Here is a 21,024-nt window from a genome sequence, read left to right as displayed (position 1 = left end):
CACAGACTTGAGAGGGGTTCAGCTGCAGGCCAAAATAGCCCAAGCCTCTCCCTGTCAGGGCCACTTGTCAAGATTCAGCAAGCGATCCCCAGATGCTGAGCTTATAGTTGCCTCAAAAGGCCATACCAGAAACCAAGGCCAACTGCCTCCAGTGTGAGTCTAGGCACTGCTCGGCAAGGCGTATCTGACTCACTGAGGATACACCTGGATGTTGCTTGGGTGGAGCCCAGATTGGGAGAGGTGGGATTTCAAGGAATCCTCTGGGCAGAATGACTTCTGTTATCCAGTTGATGACATCACGGCTATGGCGGTGCTGTGTCCATGCACTGAGAGTGGGGAGGGCTCAAGAGGGAACAATGGATACTTCTGGCACTTCTATATCAGTGAGCCTCGCCTTTGGCCCTCACTCCAACTACTCAGTGTACCCCCATAAGTCCCTGGTCCCCCCGGGAAAGCCAAGCCAGTGCTAGTGCTCAGAGTGAGCAGATCCATTGCTGCGAAAATTCGCTCCCAGACGCGGCCCCTTTAAGAGACATCTACCTCTGCCGCTGCCAGTGCCTCAGCCTCAGCCTCTATCTCACTCAGCCTCTTGCGACCGACCACGGTGCCCCACGTCCTCACTCCATCTTACCTTCTGCCGTTGCAGAGTGCTTTCTTGGACTTCTACCTAGTTGTATGGCTTGTTTATTTAGATCCCAGGCAATATTTCTTTGCTGTTGCTCCTTGTTTCTGTCACAACCTTGATTTGGTCATCAGAGGGATGAACAGAGCCTCTACCATCTACGTCGTTCTGAAGCACTCCCTTGAATACAGGATGTCTTTTGATATACTCAGGATTTTTACTTTCTGTCAATAATTTTTGTAGTTTTCTATGTACAAGTCTTGAGCTTCTTCAGATAAAATTATTCCTAATATTTTGTTGAGTTGTTTTACATCTCTGATCATAAGAGATAGTGGTCTACAGTTTTTTTCTTGTATGTCTTTATCTGACTTCGTTTTAAGGGTAATGGTGGCCTCATAGACTTATTTAGGTAGTGTTCTTTCCTATTCTACTTTAAGGAGGGGTTTGTAAAGGAACAGTATTAATTCTTTCATAAATGGCTAGTAGAATTCAAAGTGAAGCCTTCTGCTCCGGACTTTTTATTTGAGGAAGTTTTTGATTGCTGGTTCAACCTATTATAGTTCCGTTCCAATATGCGATTTCTTCCTAATTTAGTTTTGGTAGTTTGTGTGTCTCTAGGAAGTTCTCCAATTCATCTGTTATCTAATTTGTTGTTGAATAATTTCATATGATATTCTCTTACAAGCTTCTGAAAGTTCACATAAGATATATACCATTATCACATATAGCAAATATTCTGTGTAATACTATTATTATATGTACCAAATAACACTGATATTTATAAATAACATAATATATAATTAACATATAAATATTATTAGGCATAATATTTATTAGGCATAATATTAATATAAATATTATTAGGCATAATATTTATATATTATATATTTATATATTATAAAGAGTATATAATACATTTATATAATACATTAAAAATATATAGTAAGGTGTTATAGCAACCACGGTAGGCACAATTACTACTCTAACTCCCTTATGTAACTCCCACAACTCAGAACTTTCCGTGAAGGTGATGGAGCAAGGACAAAGGAACATCACCTTGAGTGTTAATCAGGCAAAGATGCTGCTCAACTTGGATGCGGTGCAGGAATCTGGTGACTCAGGTAATGGCTAAGATGAAAATAAGGTTACAGAGGCTTCACAGTGGAACAAGATAACCAACAATGTGACAAATAGAGCAGCTGTCCCCATACTTTTTGGCACCAGAGACCGGAGCTCCTATGAGAATCTAATGCCTGACGATATGAGGTGGAGCTGAGGCAGTGATGCTAGTGCTGGGTAGCAGAGGCAAATACAGATTGCTTGCCCACTGTTCACCTCTTTCTGTGCAGCCCAGTTCCTAACGGGGCACAGACTGGTACCTATGGGTTAGGGACCCCTGAAAGAGAGAATTAAAGTTTAAAGAGAAGTGTGCCCTATGGTGAGGCCATAAGAAAATAGTCTACCTGACGAAGAAGGAGTCCAGTTCAGTCCTCCAAGATGTCAATCTTGGTCTTGTCCTACAGGCCCTTCTGTGGTGAGCCTTGTCTCCACTCCAGGGATTGGCAAGTTGATGGCTGAGGCCCCCCTGGTCCTGGACACTGAGGAACAAGCAGTGCTGCATGAGACACACAAGGGCTTGCTGCATGAAGTCTCCCCCATCCTCCTCTCTGATGTTGTCTCTGTCCTTGTGAGCAATAATGACACTCAGAACCTCAGCTCCTCAGTCACCTTCATCTTCCAGCATGTAAGTCCTAGTGGGATGAGGCTGTGGGTATAAAAAAAGACTGAGTCCTGGGCATAGCCTTGGGGGTCAGGGGATTCCCCCAGGGGAGCATTAGCTCTCCAAGAAAGCTTTCACAAGCTATTTTTGGGACAGCATTTCTGAGTACCCAGAACCACCAGTTCACATCTCTGTTCCTACAGTCAGTGACCCCTGAGCCAAAGCAGAAGGTGTTCTGTGTCTTCTGGGAGCACGGCTAGAATAGAAGTGGTTTCTGGTCCACCAAAGGCTGCTGGGTGGTTGGCACCAGAGACACCAGCACCACCTGCCAATCCACCCACCTCAGCAGTTTTGCCGTCCTCATGGCCCACTACGATGTGCAGGTGAGAGCCCTGAGAGGGCTGCATTCAGTGTCCATTGCTGTGTAACAAATTCTCATAGGCGTGACACCTTAAAAAATAAACACTAATTTGTTGTCTCATGTTTTCTTCGGGTCAGCAATCTGGCATGGTGTAGCGGAATTGTCCGCTCAGGGTCTCACAAGGCTGAAAAGACTGTATCAACCAGGGCTGCAATCTCACCTGAGGCTTTGTATCCTACTCTAAGCTCCCTGGTTGCTGGCAGAATTCAGTTCCTTATGGTTGTAGGACTGATTTCCAACTTTCTTGCCTACTGGCAGCAGGGGATCATGCTCAGTTCCTATAGGCTACCCGCATCCTTTCTCATATGGTCCTCTATGAGAAGATTTTCCTATCTGGAGGACAGCAGGAGTTCCCTCACTTCAAAACTCTCTCACGCTTTGAGTCTTCTTCTCAAGAGCCTAGATCATTTAAGGCCTCATCAGATTGAGTCTGACTCACCCAGGATAAACTCCCTCTCTTGAAGTGAGTTGATATGAGACTTGAATTCCACCTGCAAAATGCTTTTACAGCAGAACCTAGACTGGCATTTGAATGAAAACATGGAATTAGTGATGTGCACAAAAGCTTTTGGGGATATGGTTGCCAAATTAGAAATCTGTTTACCACAAGGGTCTCTGGACCAAGGTACTTAAGGGCTGCCGAAAGGAAGGTTTGGTGATGGCAGTGTTCAGAGGTGCGAGAGGAGCCTATATGCATACAGGCAAATCCGGAGCCATGTTATCCTCCTCTCCGTGTCAGGTGAGCTGGTTACTTTCTCTGGTTCACTAAAACCAGAAACTCTCTCAGGTGATATCAATTAATGGGCCTTTACTGAAATTAATGTGGCACCCACATGAAAACAAGCAGGTAAAGGATCATAGCCAAATGGTCAGACTTCATAAAATTCTCCAGAAGTTTGAACACTTCAAGGCCATGTTTCCTCTTGCCACATTACTAGATGACACAATATTCATACTTTTACTTGCATATTGTCTTGTATTTACAGAAATTAAAATATTTGCATTTCATAGTCAAACAGAATTAGAGAGGAAACGTTGAAGATTCTCTACCTCACCTTTAACCCTAAACACCTAGTTCCTCTTGCTTCAAACAATGAACGTTGGTAGTTTCTCCTGCATTCTTCTATGGATGTTTTATACATGTAAAAGTAATGCATGCATTTGTTCTTTGGTCCTCTTCATTTCCCTGACATGGGGGATATTTCTTTTCACTGTTGTGCATTTTGTGTTTATTTATTATGTCTAAGAGATCATTTTATTTCATTCTACAATTGACACTTCATTTGTTTTTATTGCCACATTGCATTTCATTGCATGAATGAGCTGTAATTTATATATGTAGGCCCCTCATAGTGGGCATTTTGTTTCTGACCATTTGAAATAGAAATAATGTTATAGTTGTTTACACATACTTCATTGTTCTTGTGTTTGAATATGCAGCTGGGACATATACTGGGTCAAATTCATAATTGCATGTTGTAGATATTTCTACAGTTCAGCATATAGAGGTCACACCAGTGAACACTCCCACCAACATATGTGAAGGTGTGTGACTCTTCACACCTCACCAAAGGTTATTATCAAATTATTGGATATTTACTCATCTGGGAGGTAAACACAGCATCTAGGAAAATTTTTCTGTTTTTTTTGTAATGAGCAGAATAAAAAATATTTACTTAAAAGACATTCATATTCCCTACTCTAAAAACCATTTGCTCACATCCTTGGTCTATTTTTCTATTGGCTTGTGGATACATTTCTTATGGATTTGTGAGCTCTTTGTATAGTACAAAAATTAGTTTATTTTGTTACACCAAAGAAACTCAAATTTTAGTATGCATCAAAATCATTTGGAAGGCTTCTTATTTATTTATTTTTAACATTTTATTAGAAATCAATTTAAATTTTCTGGCTTGTAGGGTTTGTGCGGAGAAGTCCGACGATTATCTAATGGATTTTCCTTTATAGGTTACTTGCTTCTTTTCCCTAGCTGCCCTGAGAATTCTTTCTTTGTCATTGCTTTTGAATCATTTAAATACAATGTGTCTTGGAGAAGGCCTCTTTGGGTTGAGATAATTGGGTGTTCTGTTAACTTCTTGAATACCAAGCTCTAGCTCATACCTTAGATTTGGGAATTCTCATCAAATATTTGTATAAAAATGCTTTCTAATCCCTGCTCTTTTTTCTTCCCTTTCGAGAATGCCTATTATTCTTGTTTCCTCTCCTCATGGTATCAGCTAGTTCTTGAATTTCTCTTTCATTATATTTCATTTTTTGGTCTCTCTTCTTCCTTCTGATTTCTTTCTAGATTTCTGTCTTCAATATCACTGATCCTTTTCTCCATTTAGTCAACTCTATTTTCCAAGCTTGCTCTTTCATTTTCCATCTCTTTCAGTGTGTTCTTCATCTCCAGAAGTTCCATTTATATCTTTTTGAGAGTTTCAGTCCCCTTGCTAAAGAACTCATTCTGCTGATCTAATTGTTTTTTCAATTCCTGGAATATTGATAAGAATTATTTTAGATCTCATTGAGTTTTCTCAGAAACACGATCCTAAATTCTTCGTCATTTAAGTTGCATATTTCTATGTGTTTAAGCTTATTTTCTGGAGATTTTTCTCTTTCTTTCTGATGTGCCTTGTCACCTTGGTTGTTCATAATGTTTAATGGACTATTTCTCCATCTGGGCATTAATGGAAGTATATTCTGCTTTTTTTTTCCAGAGAGAGGATTTATTATATAAAGGTCTCTCTTTAGTCTGTTGCAAAGAAGGCATTTTTCTTTTGGTTTCCAGTAGGCGGCATCTAAGCCTCTTGGATCCCTGCTTTATATAAAGTCTTAATAATGCCTTTTCTTTTCTTATAAATATTCAATCATGCTCACTACTCTCAGTCTTAGTCCCTGTCAGTGTTAACAACAGTTTTGGTAGCATTTGCTCAGATTGCCCTGGGGCTCCACGGAGTTCAGTCTTGGAGGATATGGGGGGAGGGATCCTCTGTGTTGGGGGCTGGGGGCTTTGGCTCAGTCTCATGTTTTGCAAAAGCGGCTGCTAATAATTAACTATTTTTTCTCTTCCGTCCCCACTTCTCCATTGTTACCACTTCTCTACTTTCTGCCCTAATCCCTGGGCACTGCCGCTGCATGGAGCTCACAGCTCTCTCGAGCAGGGCTGTTCAGGGAACCCGCCACAACTTCTCCTTTCCCCCTCTTCCTGCAGGGAGCTCTGGTTAAGAGAGGCAGGTTCTTTGTTTCTCCCAGTCTGTCACCTGACTCCTGGAGTTCTGGCCTGTGGTAACTCTTATGCACATATCCCACACTCACACATGCTGGTGTGCAAGTTGGCCTTTTGTTGAGTTTTAGATGCTCAACTTATTATTATTTCAAGAGGAGAGATCTGGGGACATCTCCCATCAATTTCAAACTTAAAGACAGATGGGTTGCAAAAATTAAAATAGTGTAAAATATATGTTGCTCTTATCCAGATGGACTGACTTTGAACATTTTTACTTCCACTATCTTATCCATTAGCACTTTTCCCTATCCATCTCTACCTCTTTCTCTCCTCTACCTCTTCCTTCTCTTTCCCATCTCTCTTCTTTCTCCATCTTTCTCCTCCCTTCACTCTCCTCGATCCCCTCTGTCCTAGTTACACTGAAATAGACTTGGCGAGGGTTTTTTCATGCTCTGTTGAATTTGCAAAAAAAAGGCAGGAAATATGAATTTTAAGCTACTATCATCAAAAACATAGTAGTTTTCCTCCTTAAACCAAGGATCCACTTCTAAATCTGTAAGTATTAGTAACCAGCAAGAAACAGGTGTTGCTGGAATGAGGTGAGTGGAGTCTTGGGTGAGGAGATGATGCCTGGACATCGAGTCTCCAGGTACAGACTCTGTCACACAGCACGTAATGGGAACACACGATGGTGCTCAACCTGGAATTTCGTGCCTCTGTGACCCTCACATGGTAAGCTATAAGCCTGGTCATACCTACAAGTCTAAAGGAAAATAAACAATATGAGTTTTAGAGCTTGGTCTTCAGTAAGTTCTCTTCTATACCTCGCTTCTTCCATGGTCTGAATTAATGAGTTCAGAACCCAGAAAATTTTAACATTACCTAAAATCATCACAAATTTACCTGGCTCCTCCATTCCTGATTTTGTTATACCCATAAATAAAACTATAAATGGTGGAAGAGGCATTACCTCAGAGCAGAAAAGTGCGACTGATCTCCTCTTTGCTGGGTCACAGGAGGAGGATCCTGCCTTGGCTCTGTTCTCTTACATGGGGCTGAGCCTCTCTCTGCTATGCCTCCTCCTGGCAGCCCTCACCTTCCTGCTGTGCAAAGCCATCCAGAACACCAGCAGCTCACTCCACCTGGCCCACCTGCTCTTCCTCATGGCCATCGACAGAACAGAGATCAAGGTGCTGACACTGTCCCAAAAGACCCCTAACCTGTCCAGGGGATGCTGAGTTCATGGGGCCATGCTGCATTGGACACCTTAACAAAATGGCCTTGAATTTGGGGAAAGTTAGAGGGGTCAGTAGCCACTTTCACATTGACTGACATAACTATGACCAACCCTCTGCTAACAATTCCTTCATATGAATCAGAATTCTCTCAATGACGCGGTGTAGGAGAGGTCCAACGGGCACGCTCTACTCTGACTACCTGTACCCCTGTGACTCCTACTCCTCACCCAGGTACTGTGCACCATCACCGCGGGGACCTTACACTACCTCTACCTGGCCTCCTTCACCTGGATGCTGCTGGAGGGCCTGAACCTCTTCCTCACTGCCCGCAACCTGACTGTCGTCAACTACTCCAGCATGAGCAGATTCATGAAGAAGTTCATGTTCCCTGTGGGGTACGGAGTCCCAGCTGTGATCGTGGCCATTTCTGCAGCATCCAGACCTCACCTTTATGGCACGCCCACCCGGTAAGTGCAAATTCCCACTGTCTTCATCTTTTCCACATGACCATGGCAGAGGATCACCTTAGCACTTTAGTTTCACTAGAATATGATCGTCACATAAACACCCAAAGGCATCCTCCTGGTTTAATGATTATATTCTTTGAAGTGTCCATTTTAAGATCTAAAATTTTATTGTTTTAAAAGTGTATTATATTGTATATTAATAATTATGTATTGATATGATATGTATTGTATTAATATCATACACTAACAATGATAATTAATAATGTTTTTCTCAATAGTAACTGTTTTTTGTGGATTTATTGAAATATAATAGACATGTAGTTGCTATATTTACAATGTGCAATTCAATGGGGTTTTTTTTCAATTATAGTTGGCATACAAAAATATACCATATTCAGTTGTACAGCATAGTGATCAGAGATCCACATAACTCACAAAATGATCACCCAACTAAACCTAGTACCCCTCTTCCCTCTTACATATTTATTACAACATTATTAACCATCTTCCCCATGCTACACTCTGCATCTCCATGTTTATTCTGCAACTATCCATTTGTACCTCTTAATCCATTTGCCTTTTTTGTACCCCCCAACTCCCCTCCCATCTAGTAGTTCTCAAAATATTCTCTGTATCTATGAGTTTATTTCCACTTTTGTTGTTGTTGTTCTTCAGATTCCACGTGTATGTGAAATCATGTGGCATTTGTCTTTCTCTATCCGACTTGTTTCATTCAGCGCAATACCCTCTAGGTTCATCAAGGCAATACCTTTTTCCATCTCTTTTCTTTTAGTCTGTGTGCGTCCTTTAATCTGAAGTGAGTCTCTTGTAGACAGCATGTGTCGGGGTCTTGTTTTCTTATCCATTCAGCCATCCTATCTTTTGATTGGAGCACTTAATTCTTTTCCTTTTTTTTTTTTTTTTTTTTGAGGTACCTGTTGATAGGAATGTAGTCATTGCCATTCTTATTCATGTTTTTGATACATGTTTTTTTTCCTTCTTAAAGAAGTCCCTCCAACATTTCCTGTAATACTGGCTTAGTGTTGATGAATTCCTTTAGCTTATTTTTGTTTGGGAAATTCTTTATCTGTCCTTCAGCTCTAGCTTTGCTGGATAAAGTATTATTGGTTGTAGTATTCTACCTCAAGTATTCTGGGTTTTCATCATGTTGAATATTTTGTGCCGAACCCTTCTGTCCTGCATAGTTTCTTGTGAGAAATCAGCTGCCAGTCTTATGAGTGTTCCTTTCTAAGTAATTAACTGCTTTTCTCTTTCTGCTTTTAAGATTCTCTCTTTGTATTTAACCTTTGGCATTTTAATTACAATGTATTTCGATGTGGGCCTCTTTGGATTCCTCTTTCTTTGGACTCTATGAGCTTCCTGGGTTGTATGTCTATTTCCTTCATCAGGTGAGGAAAGTTTTCCATCATTATTTCTGCAAATAGCTCTTCAATGTCTTTTTGTCCTTCAGATACCCCAATGACACAGATATTTTTACATTTTATAGTATCCCATAGGCTCCTTAAATTATTATTATAGTCTTGTCTTCCTTTTTCTTGCCATTCTGATTGAGTGTCCTTGGTTTACCATCCTCTGTATCGGTGGTTCCATCCTCTTCTTTATCCACTCTGTTTAGTGCATCTAATTTACTCTACATCTCAGTTAAAGTGTTCTTCATTTCTGACAGGTTCCATTTTATAATTTCCATTTCTATTTTTACGTTTTTTATCTCTTTGTTAAATTTCTCACTGAATTCATCTACACTTTTCCTAAGTTCATTTAGCATCTTTATAACCAGTGCTTTAAAATCTGTATCTGTTAGATTGCTTGACTCCATTATTTCTGGATCTATGTTCTGTTCTCTCATATGTTTCTGCTTCTTTGTCTTTTCATTTTGGTTGTCTGTCTCTGTCTGTTTCTATGTACTAAGCAAATCTAAGTCTCCCGGTCTTATTAGTGCAGCTTTGTGTAGTAGGTGTCCAGTGGTGCAGTCCTCAGAAAGGTTCAGCTGTGGGCCAAGTTTAGCCCCAGCCTGCACCTCTCTGATGCCACCTGTTAAGAGTCAGCAAGCAATCCACAGATGCTGTGCTTATAGTTGCCTCAAGAAGCCACACAAGAAACCGAGGCCAGCTGCCACCAATGTGAATCTTGGCACTGCTCAGAAAGGAGCATCTGACTCTCCGAGGACACAGCTGGATGTATCAGGTGGGGCTGCAAGTTGGGCGAGGAGAAGTTTCAGGGAATGTTCTGGGCTGAACCGAGCTCTGTTATCCAGTTTAATTACGTCTCAGCTATGGTGGCTGCTACCTCTGCATACTGGGAGTGGGGAGGGCTCAACAGAGGAACAATAGATACCGCCAGCACTTCTGTTTAAGAGAGATCCTTGCCTCTGGCCCTCAGTCTGACAACTCAGTATCCCCTGTAAGTCCCTGGTGCCCCACCCCCCCAACCCCCACGAAGCCAGATGAGCACTGGTGCTTAGAACGAGCAGTTCCATCACCACAAAAGTTCGCTCGCGGACATGGCCCTTTTAAGAGGAGTCTGCAGCTGCAGAATGCCTCAGCCTCTGTCCCATTCAGCCACTCAGGACTAGGAAGCCTCCCATCTTTGCTTCCTCCTATCTTCTACCCTTGCAGGTTGATTAATTATTTATCTCCCTAGTCCTAGTGCTTCTGTTCATCAAGATCCCAGGTGCCTTTCCTTGCTCTTTGCTCCTTGTTTCTGTCACGACTTTGATTTGGTCGAAGGAAGATGAACAAAGCCTCTATCATCTATGCCATTTTTTCCCAATCTAATGAGATATTAATAATTTTAAAGTAAGATGTAGTGACTGTGTTTCATCTTTTAGATTTATTTTAAATACTAATTATATATTATATTAATGACTATAATACACATTATTAACTGCATCTCATATATTAGAACTGTATATTAATATAATATTCATCACATTAATTGAGAGAACTGTTGAAATCTTCTAGAAAGCAAAATAGAAATGAAAGGATGGCTTTGGTTGGTATAATCTATTTCACTCTCCTAATTAAAAGTAACAATAGATGCTGATATAGATGATGAAATTATCATGAGCTAAGATTTAGAAATCACTTCTGATGGGCAATCAGTGTTCTAAGTATTTTTCATGTATCAGTCAAAGCATCTTCCCAACAACCTTCTGAAGTAGAAACTAGTAAATTGCAGGTTTTACAGATGAGGAACCTGAGGCACAGAGACGACTGACATGGCCAAGATCACACAGCTGTTTGCTGGCAGAGCTGAGACTGAACACAGACAGTCTGGTGTTCACAACATACTCTTAAGCTGATAAAATTAATGTTCACCTACATCAGATGAGGCCTGGTCAGCTGGCCTTCCTAGGTAGCTTAGCATAAAAGTCAGTAACCTTTTCTGAAAAGGGTCAAAGACTAAATCTTTTCAGCTTTGTTGGACAAATGGTCTCCGTTGCAAATCTTCTCTGTCTTTGCAGTACAAAAGCAGCCAAAGACAACATGTAAGAGAATGAGTGTGACTGTGGTCCAGTGAAACACATTTCCAAAATCAGGTGGCAGGCTAGTGGGCCCACGGTTTACCAAGTTGGCTGCAGTTCAACAACACTGCCTTAGTAGCTTTCTCTTTTGGTGCATCCATCTAACTCTCTCCGTGGTCCTCACACCTCCCTCCTCACTCACAATTCCCCTTACTTGGGATCAAGTTCCAATTTTATCATTGCTACCTGTGTGGCCTTAAGTTACTGTCTCTGCCTCCTTAAGCCTCAGATGCCTGACCTGTGATCATCTGAGTCCTTGTGTTGTCATGAGGGATAAATTATGTAATGTACGTGAGCCCTGCCTTACCACTGCGTCAGGTAACGGTTAACATCTTCTTACTCTCTCTTCTTGCACGTTCCAAATTGTTCACCTTCTCGACACCTGCTCATTTGTCATATCTCAGCATAAATACAGTGAGTTCCCTCAGGAAACCCTTCTCAACTATCTAATCTCATGTACCCCAGACTGGGCTATGAATCCAGCCACAGGTTCTCATAGCTCCAGATATTTGATCATAAAACTCTTTGTCTGAATTGTTTCTATTGTCTAATTTCAGTCTATCTTCATCACAAGTGGGTATTCAGGCCAAGAACAAATCTTGACACAGAAAAGACAGTCAATATTTGTTTAATAAACCAGAATCGAATTTATCAGTTCTTCTGAGAAGTTATATTTATTTCTTTAAGCATTTCTGAGGTGCAAGACTCAACAGAGCCTTTTGAAAAGAATTTATCTTTACTTTAAAACCATTTTATTAAGATGTGATTTATGTGTAAAAAGTTGTATGTTTTTAATGTGTACAACCTGATGAGTTTGGGGATAAGCATACACCCAAGAAACTATCACCACCATCGAAGGCATATAGAAAGTTTTAATTATGAAAGATAAATAAGTTCGGGAGTTGTACTATAGATCAGTGCCTATAGCTAACAATACTGTACTGCATATTTAAATATGCACGGAAGGTAGATTTTAGCTTAAATGTTCTTACAAAAAAAAAAGCAATAACAACATTGATAATAAAGGAGGAAGGAGGAAACTATGGTGAGGTATGTTTATTTATCGATTCTTTATCCACAAAGGTCAACATAGTCTTCGAACTCTTTCCATCTCTCTCTTAGATGCTGGCTCCACACACACAAAGGATTTATATGGACCTTGCTTTTCCCTTCTAACTTCCTTTTCCCTTCTATAAACACCCCTCCATATTAGCACCCAAGCCAGAGTTTGCAGGTGGCTTGCCATGTCTGCATGCTCTGGATTGCAACCTTTTCTTTTTCCCAAAAAAAATCCTTTTGGTGACAAAACACCTAGTCAATATTATTTTCAGGTCAACATTTTGCGGGCTCGTCTGGGATTCCAGAGAATAACAACTCCAACGACTTCAGGACAGGTGAGCAACCAGGTGCAGGCGCCTCTCATGGAGGCTTGCTCTCCAATCAGTAAGCTTAGGTTGAGTCTCCTGAAATCAAGCTTTGATTTTTGCATTTTGAAACTCTCTGGGCTTTATTCGGGAATTATTTAGAGGGTTCCTTTTGTGTGTGTGCATGTGTTAAAAAGGCCTTGCTCGTTTGCTTGTCCATCAATTGTCTTGAGTACTTGATTTGGCATGTTGACTTGATTTCTTCAGAAACAAGTTCTCCTTTGAGACAACACTGACTTTTGCCTAAAGATGCCTTTGGGTCAGAGGTTATGTCTACTGACCCAATTTCTACTAGAAATTAGTCAGTTTGGCCACGTGTTAGACTGTGCCATCTCATCGACAGGAGCTCAGCCTCTAACTAGGCTCCCCAAGTCGGTTATCTTCTTAGAACTGACTCTTAGCCTTCAGCCTTATCCCCTGTGGTCAGACAGTTCTAGAGTATGGCTGGGTGGTGTCTGACATGCAAGTTGCTCAAGCTGTTGTAAAATGTCCTGGGCCCTTTGCTCTAGAGAAAAGTCTCTGAAAAAGGGATCTCAGCTATCTAAATATTTTAAGACCATCCCTCCGCCACCAGGACCATGGCTGAGTACATGGTTAAAAGCCACAGGCAATTTTCATGTACATACTTAACTAAATGGGCAGTTCTGACCAAAGTGATTCAGAAAATCTGTGGCCACTCTGGGGAACTGTTGAGATTCCCAAACTTCACTTTCTTAAAACCGAATTTGATGATAATAGCGCTAAAATTGGCAAAACTGAGTGGAATGCCTAATTTGAATGATATTTTGAGGCTTCCAAACAAGACCAGAATGTGAAAAAAGAATGGACAAAAGCAGGAATCAGAAGGAGATTGGAATATGCTACGCTGCCTGCTTTGAAGGTGAAGAAAGGGCCATGAGCCAATGAATGCTTGTGACCACAAAAAACTGAAATAAGAGCGGAAACAGATTCTCTCTTGGAAACTCCAGAAGGAACCAGCCCTGCAGACATCTTGATTTCAGTCCATTGAGGTCTAATTCAGGCTTCTCATCTTTTGTAGAGCAAAAGTTGGTTTCTTTCATATTCTACTGTTGTAATATGTTACTGCAGCAGTAGGAATATCATACATTTCTCAAAAAAATTTTTTGGTGGAAATGAAATTTTAGCCTCTTAATTTATTCTATTATCTTCTCTTGGGTAAGGGCATTTGTGTTGATATCAACATTAAGTAGAAAAAAAATATCTAAAGTCTAGATATTGGTGATTCTGCTGCATGAGCTACTCTAATGAAATCCCCTTTCCTAAAAGTGAAACCAAACCAGAATCCGTTCTTTACAAAGCCCCCACCACAACTTCCTGGTTTACAAGAAACTGTACTGAGCCCCCTTTTGCTTATATTCACCTAAGTCAACTTTCTCAGACATATATCAGGGTCTTAGAGCACTAGTTCCCCCTATGGACTCACAGATAACATACTGACACAGACCTTGAGTTGTTTTTACAAGAACTAAATACCTCCACCAGGTAGAAAACTGCTTACTCTCACTGACCACTGTCACATAAAACCCAGACTAGCTGGTGCTGGAAGGTCGATGAGCAGAACTCCTAAAATATCTTTTTGTAACACCAGATCCAACCAATCAGAACATACCAGCTGACCACTCATTGAAAACGCCTACCTGCAATTTCATCCTTTAAATTTCAACTGCCAATAAGTGGGGTGGGTGGTTTGGGCTTTTGAGGGTTAGCTTTCTGGTTCTCCTTGCGTAGCGCTGCCAGTGAGGCAATGTCTCCACTGCGATTCTCGTTGTTCAGTGTTTGACTCAGGTGGCATAGGTAGACACTCTTTTTTGGGGTACAGAAGTAAATGTGATTCTGGCTCGGAGGCCTTTGTGCTTTAAACTAAGAAAAGTAATTTATTACTAAAACTAAGGTAATTATTTTAAATCATTATGTCTAAATTTCGGTATTCTTTTAGTTTCATGTGAATTTAACTGTCATTCTTTTCATTTCTTTTCTCTTCAAATTTCTTCCAAGGTTCCTGTCAACATTAAAGGTGAGATTATTAATGAGTCTGTGTTGTACACATACATGTAAGCATGTTTATTTGAAAGAAAATCATGTACAAATGCATATATATGTAAATATATATACTCCTTACCTGTAAAAGAGTTCTTAGACTCACCAAATATCTTCAGACATTTTACTTATTTCTAACAATATCCACCTGAATTAAGTTTATCATCCCACATCATTATCAGAAATAAGGAAACAGAAGATCAGGGTGATTACATTTTTTACAATTATATAACAAAACACTGATAACTTTTGAGCACCATCTTAAATTATATGTTAATAAACCTTGCAGTATATGTTGTAGCCACCAGCCCCCGATAGATACACGGACCACCAGAAATCAGTGAGTTATAGGAAACACGCCCTTTATTCAACCAGGTGGGTCTGCCAGGGGTACAGACCCCAAATTAAGCAGCCCCGAAATGTAGAGGTGCAGAGTTTTTAAGCCCTAAACCCCATTCCTCATTCTGTCTGAACACAAAAGTCTATTTTTCTTCTATTTACTAACTGTCAACCCACAGGTTGGTTGTGCAAGCAGGGTGTACAGAAGCAGAAAGCTTATTGTTAGAATGTTATGTTCCCATGAGTAATAGCCTATATTCCCATGGGCGATAGCCAAGCAGTAATTTTCCAGCCAGCACATATATACTGCTAATTTTCGTTTGGCTCTTTTAATTTATCAAATTTTTCATTTTAAGTATACTCAGTTTATTTCATGTCATTATACACCAATGGAGTATTAAAAAGAAAAAATATGTTACAACTGAAAAACGAACTGAATAACTTTGTGGGATACAAAATCAATATACAGAAATATGCTGTCTATACATTAATAATGAACTGTCAGAGAGAGAAATTAAGAAAGCAATCCCATTTGAAATTACATCAAAAAAAGTAAAATAGCTAGACAGAAAAGGTCAAAAACCGTATGATTTCACTCATACGCGGAATATAAAACTGAAAGCAACAAATAACAAGACAAATAGTAACTCAGAGACACAGGCAACAATATAGTGATTTCCAGAGAGAAAGCGGGGAAGGGAGAGGTGGAAAGGGGTCAAGGGTATCAAATAATGGTGACAGAAAAAATGTGACTTTGAGTGGTGAACACACAATGCAATATACAGATGATGTATTATACAGTTGTACATTTGGAACCTAGATAATTTTATTAACCAATGACATCATGATAAATTTAATAAAAATAAATTTTAGAAAAGAATAAAATACCTAGGAATAAATTTAATCTAGCAGCTGAAAGACCCGTACATTGAAAACTGTAACACATTGCTGAAAGATATTGAAGAAGACATAAATAAATGAAAAAATATTCTGTGTTTGCTGATTGGAAGAATTAATATTGTTAAAACATCCATACTACTGTTAAAGAGAAAATCAGAAGCCCATGATGCCAAACTTAGATTTAATATGGATCTAATGGAAGTTTCAACTTCTCCAAAAACATAATTTTAATCAACTAGTCGGGAATTTTTCTGTAAGGTATCAGTAAAATAATCTGTCACTTGGGCCTTCTGGATCCTGCTTAGAAAGGAAAGGGAATTTGCATGATAATAATCCTTCCTCTTCTCTTCTCCCAAAGAAAAGACGTCAGGGCCCAAAAACAATCCTTTCTTTTCTTTTGTTAATAGCTCCTTTGGCCAACCTTTCTTCCTATAAAAACTTTTATTTTGTACAATCCCTGGGAGCTTACCCTCACAGTTGCTAGATGGGATGTTGCCCAATTCATGAATCACTTAATAAACAAATTAGAGCTTCAAATTTACTTGGTTGAATTTTTGTAATTTATTTTTAATACTTTTTTTTATTTTTCAATTACACTTGATATACAATATTATATTACCTTCAGGTGTACAACATACGGATTAGACATCTATGTAACTTACAAGGCGATCACCCCAATAAGTCTTGTACCCATATGACCCCACATTTAGTTATTATTATGATGCAGGACAAGGCAAATTTCCCCGAGTGGGAGGGAGACCAAGCCCTGCACCAAGAGAAGAAAAGGGTCCTCTGGCAGAGAGTGAAGAAAGAATTCAACACACATGTCAAAGTTAGAGTCAAAAAGAAAGTTTATTAGAAAAGGGGTGACACTCCACAGACAGATTATGGTCTTCTCTCAGAGGCAGAGAGTAAGAGGGACAGTGAGAGAGACAGCGAGAGTCGGAGTAAAGACACTAAGAAGGACAGTGACAAACAGAATCGAGGACAGTGAGAAGTAAGATTAAAAGCACTGAGAGGAACCCTGAGTGTTCAGGGAATTCAGTTTATATGTCATTCTTTAGTTTCTATTTCCTTTGATATGGACATACAGTGAGGAAGGGGAAGAATATATAGCTGTGAAAAGGTAAGAAATGTAGAGTGAAAGGCCTGCTGGCAGTTCCCAGCCTCTATTCCATAGGTTCTCCATGCTTTTAGCCAGAGGAAATGACTCTTGGTTCCTGTTTCCCCTTCACAGGTGTGGAGAATGAGTGTTAGCAATCCCAGTAGAAATCTTGTTTTGTTCTTAAGGTGTCCTCCTGGCCTGGCTGCAGAGCTCATCAACATATTGCAGCCTCTGATCATGGCTTGATTAACATTTTAATTTTCTTGCCCTACTTTAATTATATCATCGACAATATTTTTTATGCTATATTTCGCATACTCGTGAGTATTTGTAACTATCAATTTGTATCTGTTATCCCATTTTCTTTTTAACCCGTCCGCCAATGCTGCTCCCATCTGGCAACCCTCAAATGTTCTCTGTATCTATGAGTTTATTTCTGTTTTGTTTTTTCATTTATTTTTATCTTTAGATTCCTCATATAAGTAAAATCATATGGCATTTGTCTTTTTCTGTCTGACCAACTCCACTCAATGCAATACCCTCCAGGTCCATCCATGTTGTTGCAGATGGCAAGATTTCTTTTATTTATTTATTTATGTGTTTGTTTGTTTATATTTATGGCTGAGTATTATTCCATTGTATATGCGTACTATCTCTTCTTTATTCATTCATTTGTTGACAGATACCCAGGTCGCCTCCATATCTTGGCTAATGCAAATAATGCTGCAACGAATATGTGGATGCACATGTCCCTTTGAAGTCGTGATATGAAATTCTTTAGGTAAATACTCACAAATAGAATTGCTGGCTCGTTCCTTGTCTCTTATTATACCCTTTGTTTTAAAGTCTATTTTGTCTGGTATAAGAATTACTACACTAACTTCTTTTTTTTTCTTTTCTGTTTCCATTTGCACAAAATATATTTTTCCATCCTTTTCCTTTCAGTCTGTGGGTATCTTTCAACGTGAAGCGAGTCCCCTTTAGGTAGCATATGTAAGGGTCTTATTTTCTTACCCATTCGGCCACTCTATGTCTTTTGATTGGAGCATTTAATCCATTTACATTCAAAGAAATTATTCATACATTTATAGTTATTGCCATTTTATTATTTATATTTTTGATATTTTTTTCCATTTCTCTTCTTAAAGAAGACCCCTGAACTTTTCTTGCAATATCGGTGTGGTGTTGATGAACTCCTTTAGCTTTTTTCTTGTCTGGGAAGCTCTTTATCTGTCCACGATTCTAAATGATAGCTTTGCTGGGTACAGTAATCTTGGTTGTAGGTCTGTACTTTTTATCACTTTAAATATTTTGTTCCAATCCTTTCTGGCCTGCAAAGTTTCTTTAGAAAAGTCAGCTGACAGTGCCATGGGAGCGCCCTTGTAGGTAACTAAGTAATTGCTTTTCTCTTGCTGCTCTTAAGATTCTCTTTGTCTTTAACTTTGGGCATTTTAATTATGACGTATCTTGGTGTGGGCCTCCTGGATTCACCTTGCTTAGGATTCTGTGCTTCCTGAGCTTATAAGTCTATTTACTTAGCCAGGTTAGGGAAATTTTCTGTCATTATTTCTTCAAATAGAGTTTCAATTCCTTCTTCTCTCTTTTCTCCCTCCAGTATCCCATGATGCAAATGTTGGTGTACTTGATGTTATTCCAGAAGCCCCTTAAACTATCCTCATTTTTTTGGATTCTTTTTGTTCTTTTTGTTGTTGTCGTCGTTGTTGTTTTCTGCTACCTTGTCTTTCAAATTACTGATTCGACTCTCTGCTTCATCTAATCTACTGTTGATTCCCTCTAATGATTTTTTTACTTCAGTTATTGTATTCTTCATTTCTGACTGGCTCTTTTTTGTGTTTTCTATCTTCATATTAATGTTTCCTATCTCTTGAAGTACTCACTGAGATTACTGAACATCCTTATACCAGAGTTTTGAACTTTGTATCTGGTAGATTGCTTGTCTCCATTTTCTTTAGATCTTCTCCTGGAGCTTTGTTCTCTCTTTTCATTTGGGACATGTTTCTTTGTGTCTTCATTTTTGCTGCCTCCCAAGGTTTGTTTCTATGCATGAGGTAGAAGTGCTTTGTCTCCCAGTCTCGGTAGAATGGCCTTATGTAGTAGGTGTCCTGTGGGGCTCAGTGGGAAAGTCTCCGTCTTCAGTTGGTTCTCCAGATGTGTCCCTTGTGTGGGTTGTGTGTGCCCCCTGTTGTAGTTGAGCCTTGGTTGCTGTTGGCACATCAATGGGAGGGATCGGCCCTCAGGCTATTGTTTGAAAAGACAGCTCCACAGTGGAGGAGCTATTGGGCAGGGGATGACCCTATAGAGCAAGGTTCACTTTATTGGGACTCTGGTGCCTGTTGAGTCTGCCCTTTGGGTGTTTTATTTGTGGAGCCAGTTGGGTGGAGCTCTGGTGTGGACTTTGGTAGTCCAAAGCTGGCCACCAGTGTATTAGTTCCGGAGTCTATTGTGTGGATTCTGGTGCAGGCCAAGGTCTCTGCAACCTGTGCTTTTCCTGGGGCTACTGATATGAGCTATGAAGTGATCTGCAGATGGTTGCCCCTTGTGTTAGGCTAAGGTGCCTGGGAGAGGGTGAGCTGTACACTGACACTTGCTACCGCCAGGCTCGAGGCGGCTTAGCAATACGTATGGGCACACCAAGGCCAGATCTTGGAGAAGTTTTTGGAAAGTTCACAGCAGGCACAAAGACAGGCTGTTTGTATGGAAAAGCCGCTGGAAGCAGCTTCAGCGGGCCCATAATTTGGGCATGGCAAGAAGTCAGAAAATCACCAGGACAGGGCAAACAGTTTTAGCCAGGTTGATGGAGACTCAGATACGGTGGCCTCCTGGGCATGCAGGCTGAACGAGAAGAAGGCTCAATAAAGGAACAAAGTCTTCTACCAGCACTTCTGTCTGGGAGGAAGCTGCCTGTCCAGCCCTCATTCTGAGTCCAGACTACTCAGTTCCTCCCCATACATCCCTGGTGCCTCTCAAGCTGCTACCCCAGTACTGGAGCTCAGAGTGAGTGAGTCTGTCAGCAAGTAAGTCCATGCACAGGGCATTTAAGGGGAATACCGGGGACTCCAGCAGCCTTCCATCTCTCAGTCATGATCTCTGCTGGTTTTTATAGTCAGAATTTATGGGGACTTCTTCTTCTCAGCACTGGTACCCTGGGCTGGGGAGCTGGGTGTGAGCCTGGGACCACTCCATGCTCAAGGAGGACTTCCACAGCTATGATGCCCCTCCCAAATTTTAACCATCAAACGTGGGTGTCTATACCACATCATCTTTATCCGTTCATCTATCAATGGATTCCTAGAAAGCTTCTGTATATTGTAAATAATGTTACAATGAACATAGGGATGCATATATCTTTTCAAGTTAATATTTCTTATATCTTTGAATAAATACTCAGAAGTAGGATTAGGGGTTCATATCAATGACTAATCACTATGTTGTACAACTGAAACTAATATTATATTGTATGTCAACTATACTTTTTAAAAAAAACTCTTGTACATGGACACTAGTCCTCCATACTTCAACGAGTAGATGTACAGTATGGAAAAGAAAATTTTTCATAATAATAAAATGTGTGCTTAAAACTTTTGCTTCTTCAAATGTAAAGTCATCACTGACACCAAGACCACATTAAGTCAATCTATTTATTCAGATTTGCTTTTCAATGTAAACTCTACTTAGAGATATATGTTTGATAATCAATTTTTGTCAATGCCTACAGTAGGCAATGAGACACCAGGCTGAATAAAAGAATAACACCAGGAGACCAGTAATAAAACTCAGTAGCATGTTAGAGTTGTCATTACCAGTAAGAACAGTTAAGGTGGTGATATAGAAAAGAATGACAGACCCTAACTGTAAACATTGACTTCAGATTTTCCTCTGCATTAAAATTATATAAGTGGTCTTAGTTGCCAAGGGTACTTTTTTTCCATGTGTGGA

General features: G+C 40.0%; 1 protein-coding gene across 1 annotated transcript; it reads left to right on the top strand.

Annotated features, from left to right (window-relative positions):
* Nucleotides 1–1,638: 1,638 nt before the first annotated feature.
* LOC105311406 (adhesion G protein-coupled receptor E2-like) lies at nt 1,639–2,637 on the top strand. Its single transcript, XM_011387385.2, has 3 exons — nt 1,639–1,743; nt 2,146–2,366; nt 2,546–2,637. The coding sequence occupies exons 1-3, from the start codon at nt 1,653–1,655 to the stop codon at nt 2,600–2,602; spliced, it is 369 nt and encodes a 122-aa protein (XP_011385687.1). The 5' UTR covers nt 1,639–1,652; the 3' UTR covers nt 2,603–2,637.
* Nucleotides 2,638–21,024: the final 18,387 nt, after the last annotated feature.

Source organism: Pteropus vampyrus, unplaced genomic scaffold (assembly GCF_000151845.1).
Source record: "Pteropus vampyrus isolate Shadow unplaced genomic scaffold, Pvam_2.0 Scaffold1000003822, whole genome shotgun sequence".
NCBI lineage: Eukaryota > Metazoa > Chordata > Mammalia > Chiroptera > Pteropodidae > Pteropus > Pteropus vampyrus.
The sequence above is the reverse complement of the archived record's forward strand: the minus strand, read 5'-3'. Positions and strand labels throughout refer to the sequence as shown.

Coding starts and splice junctions, on each gene's coding strand:
- LOC105311406 (XM_011387385.2), top strand. CDS start 1,653: ATGGAGCAAGGACAAAGGAACATCACCTTGAGTGTTAATCAGGCAAAG. Junction 1,744..2,145: donor GCAGGAATCTGGTGACTCAG/GTAATGGCTAAG, acceptor CTTGTCCTACAG/GCCCTTCTGTGGTGAGCCTT. Junction 2,367..2,545: donor TCACCTTCATCTTCCAGCAT/GTAAGTCCTAGT, acceptor CTGTTCCTACAG/TCAGTGACCCCTGAGCCAAA.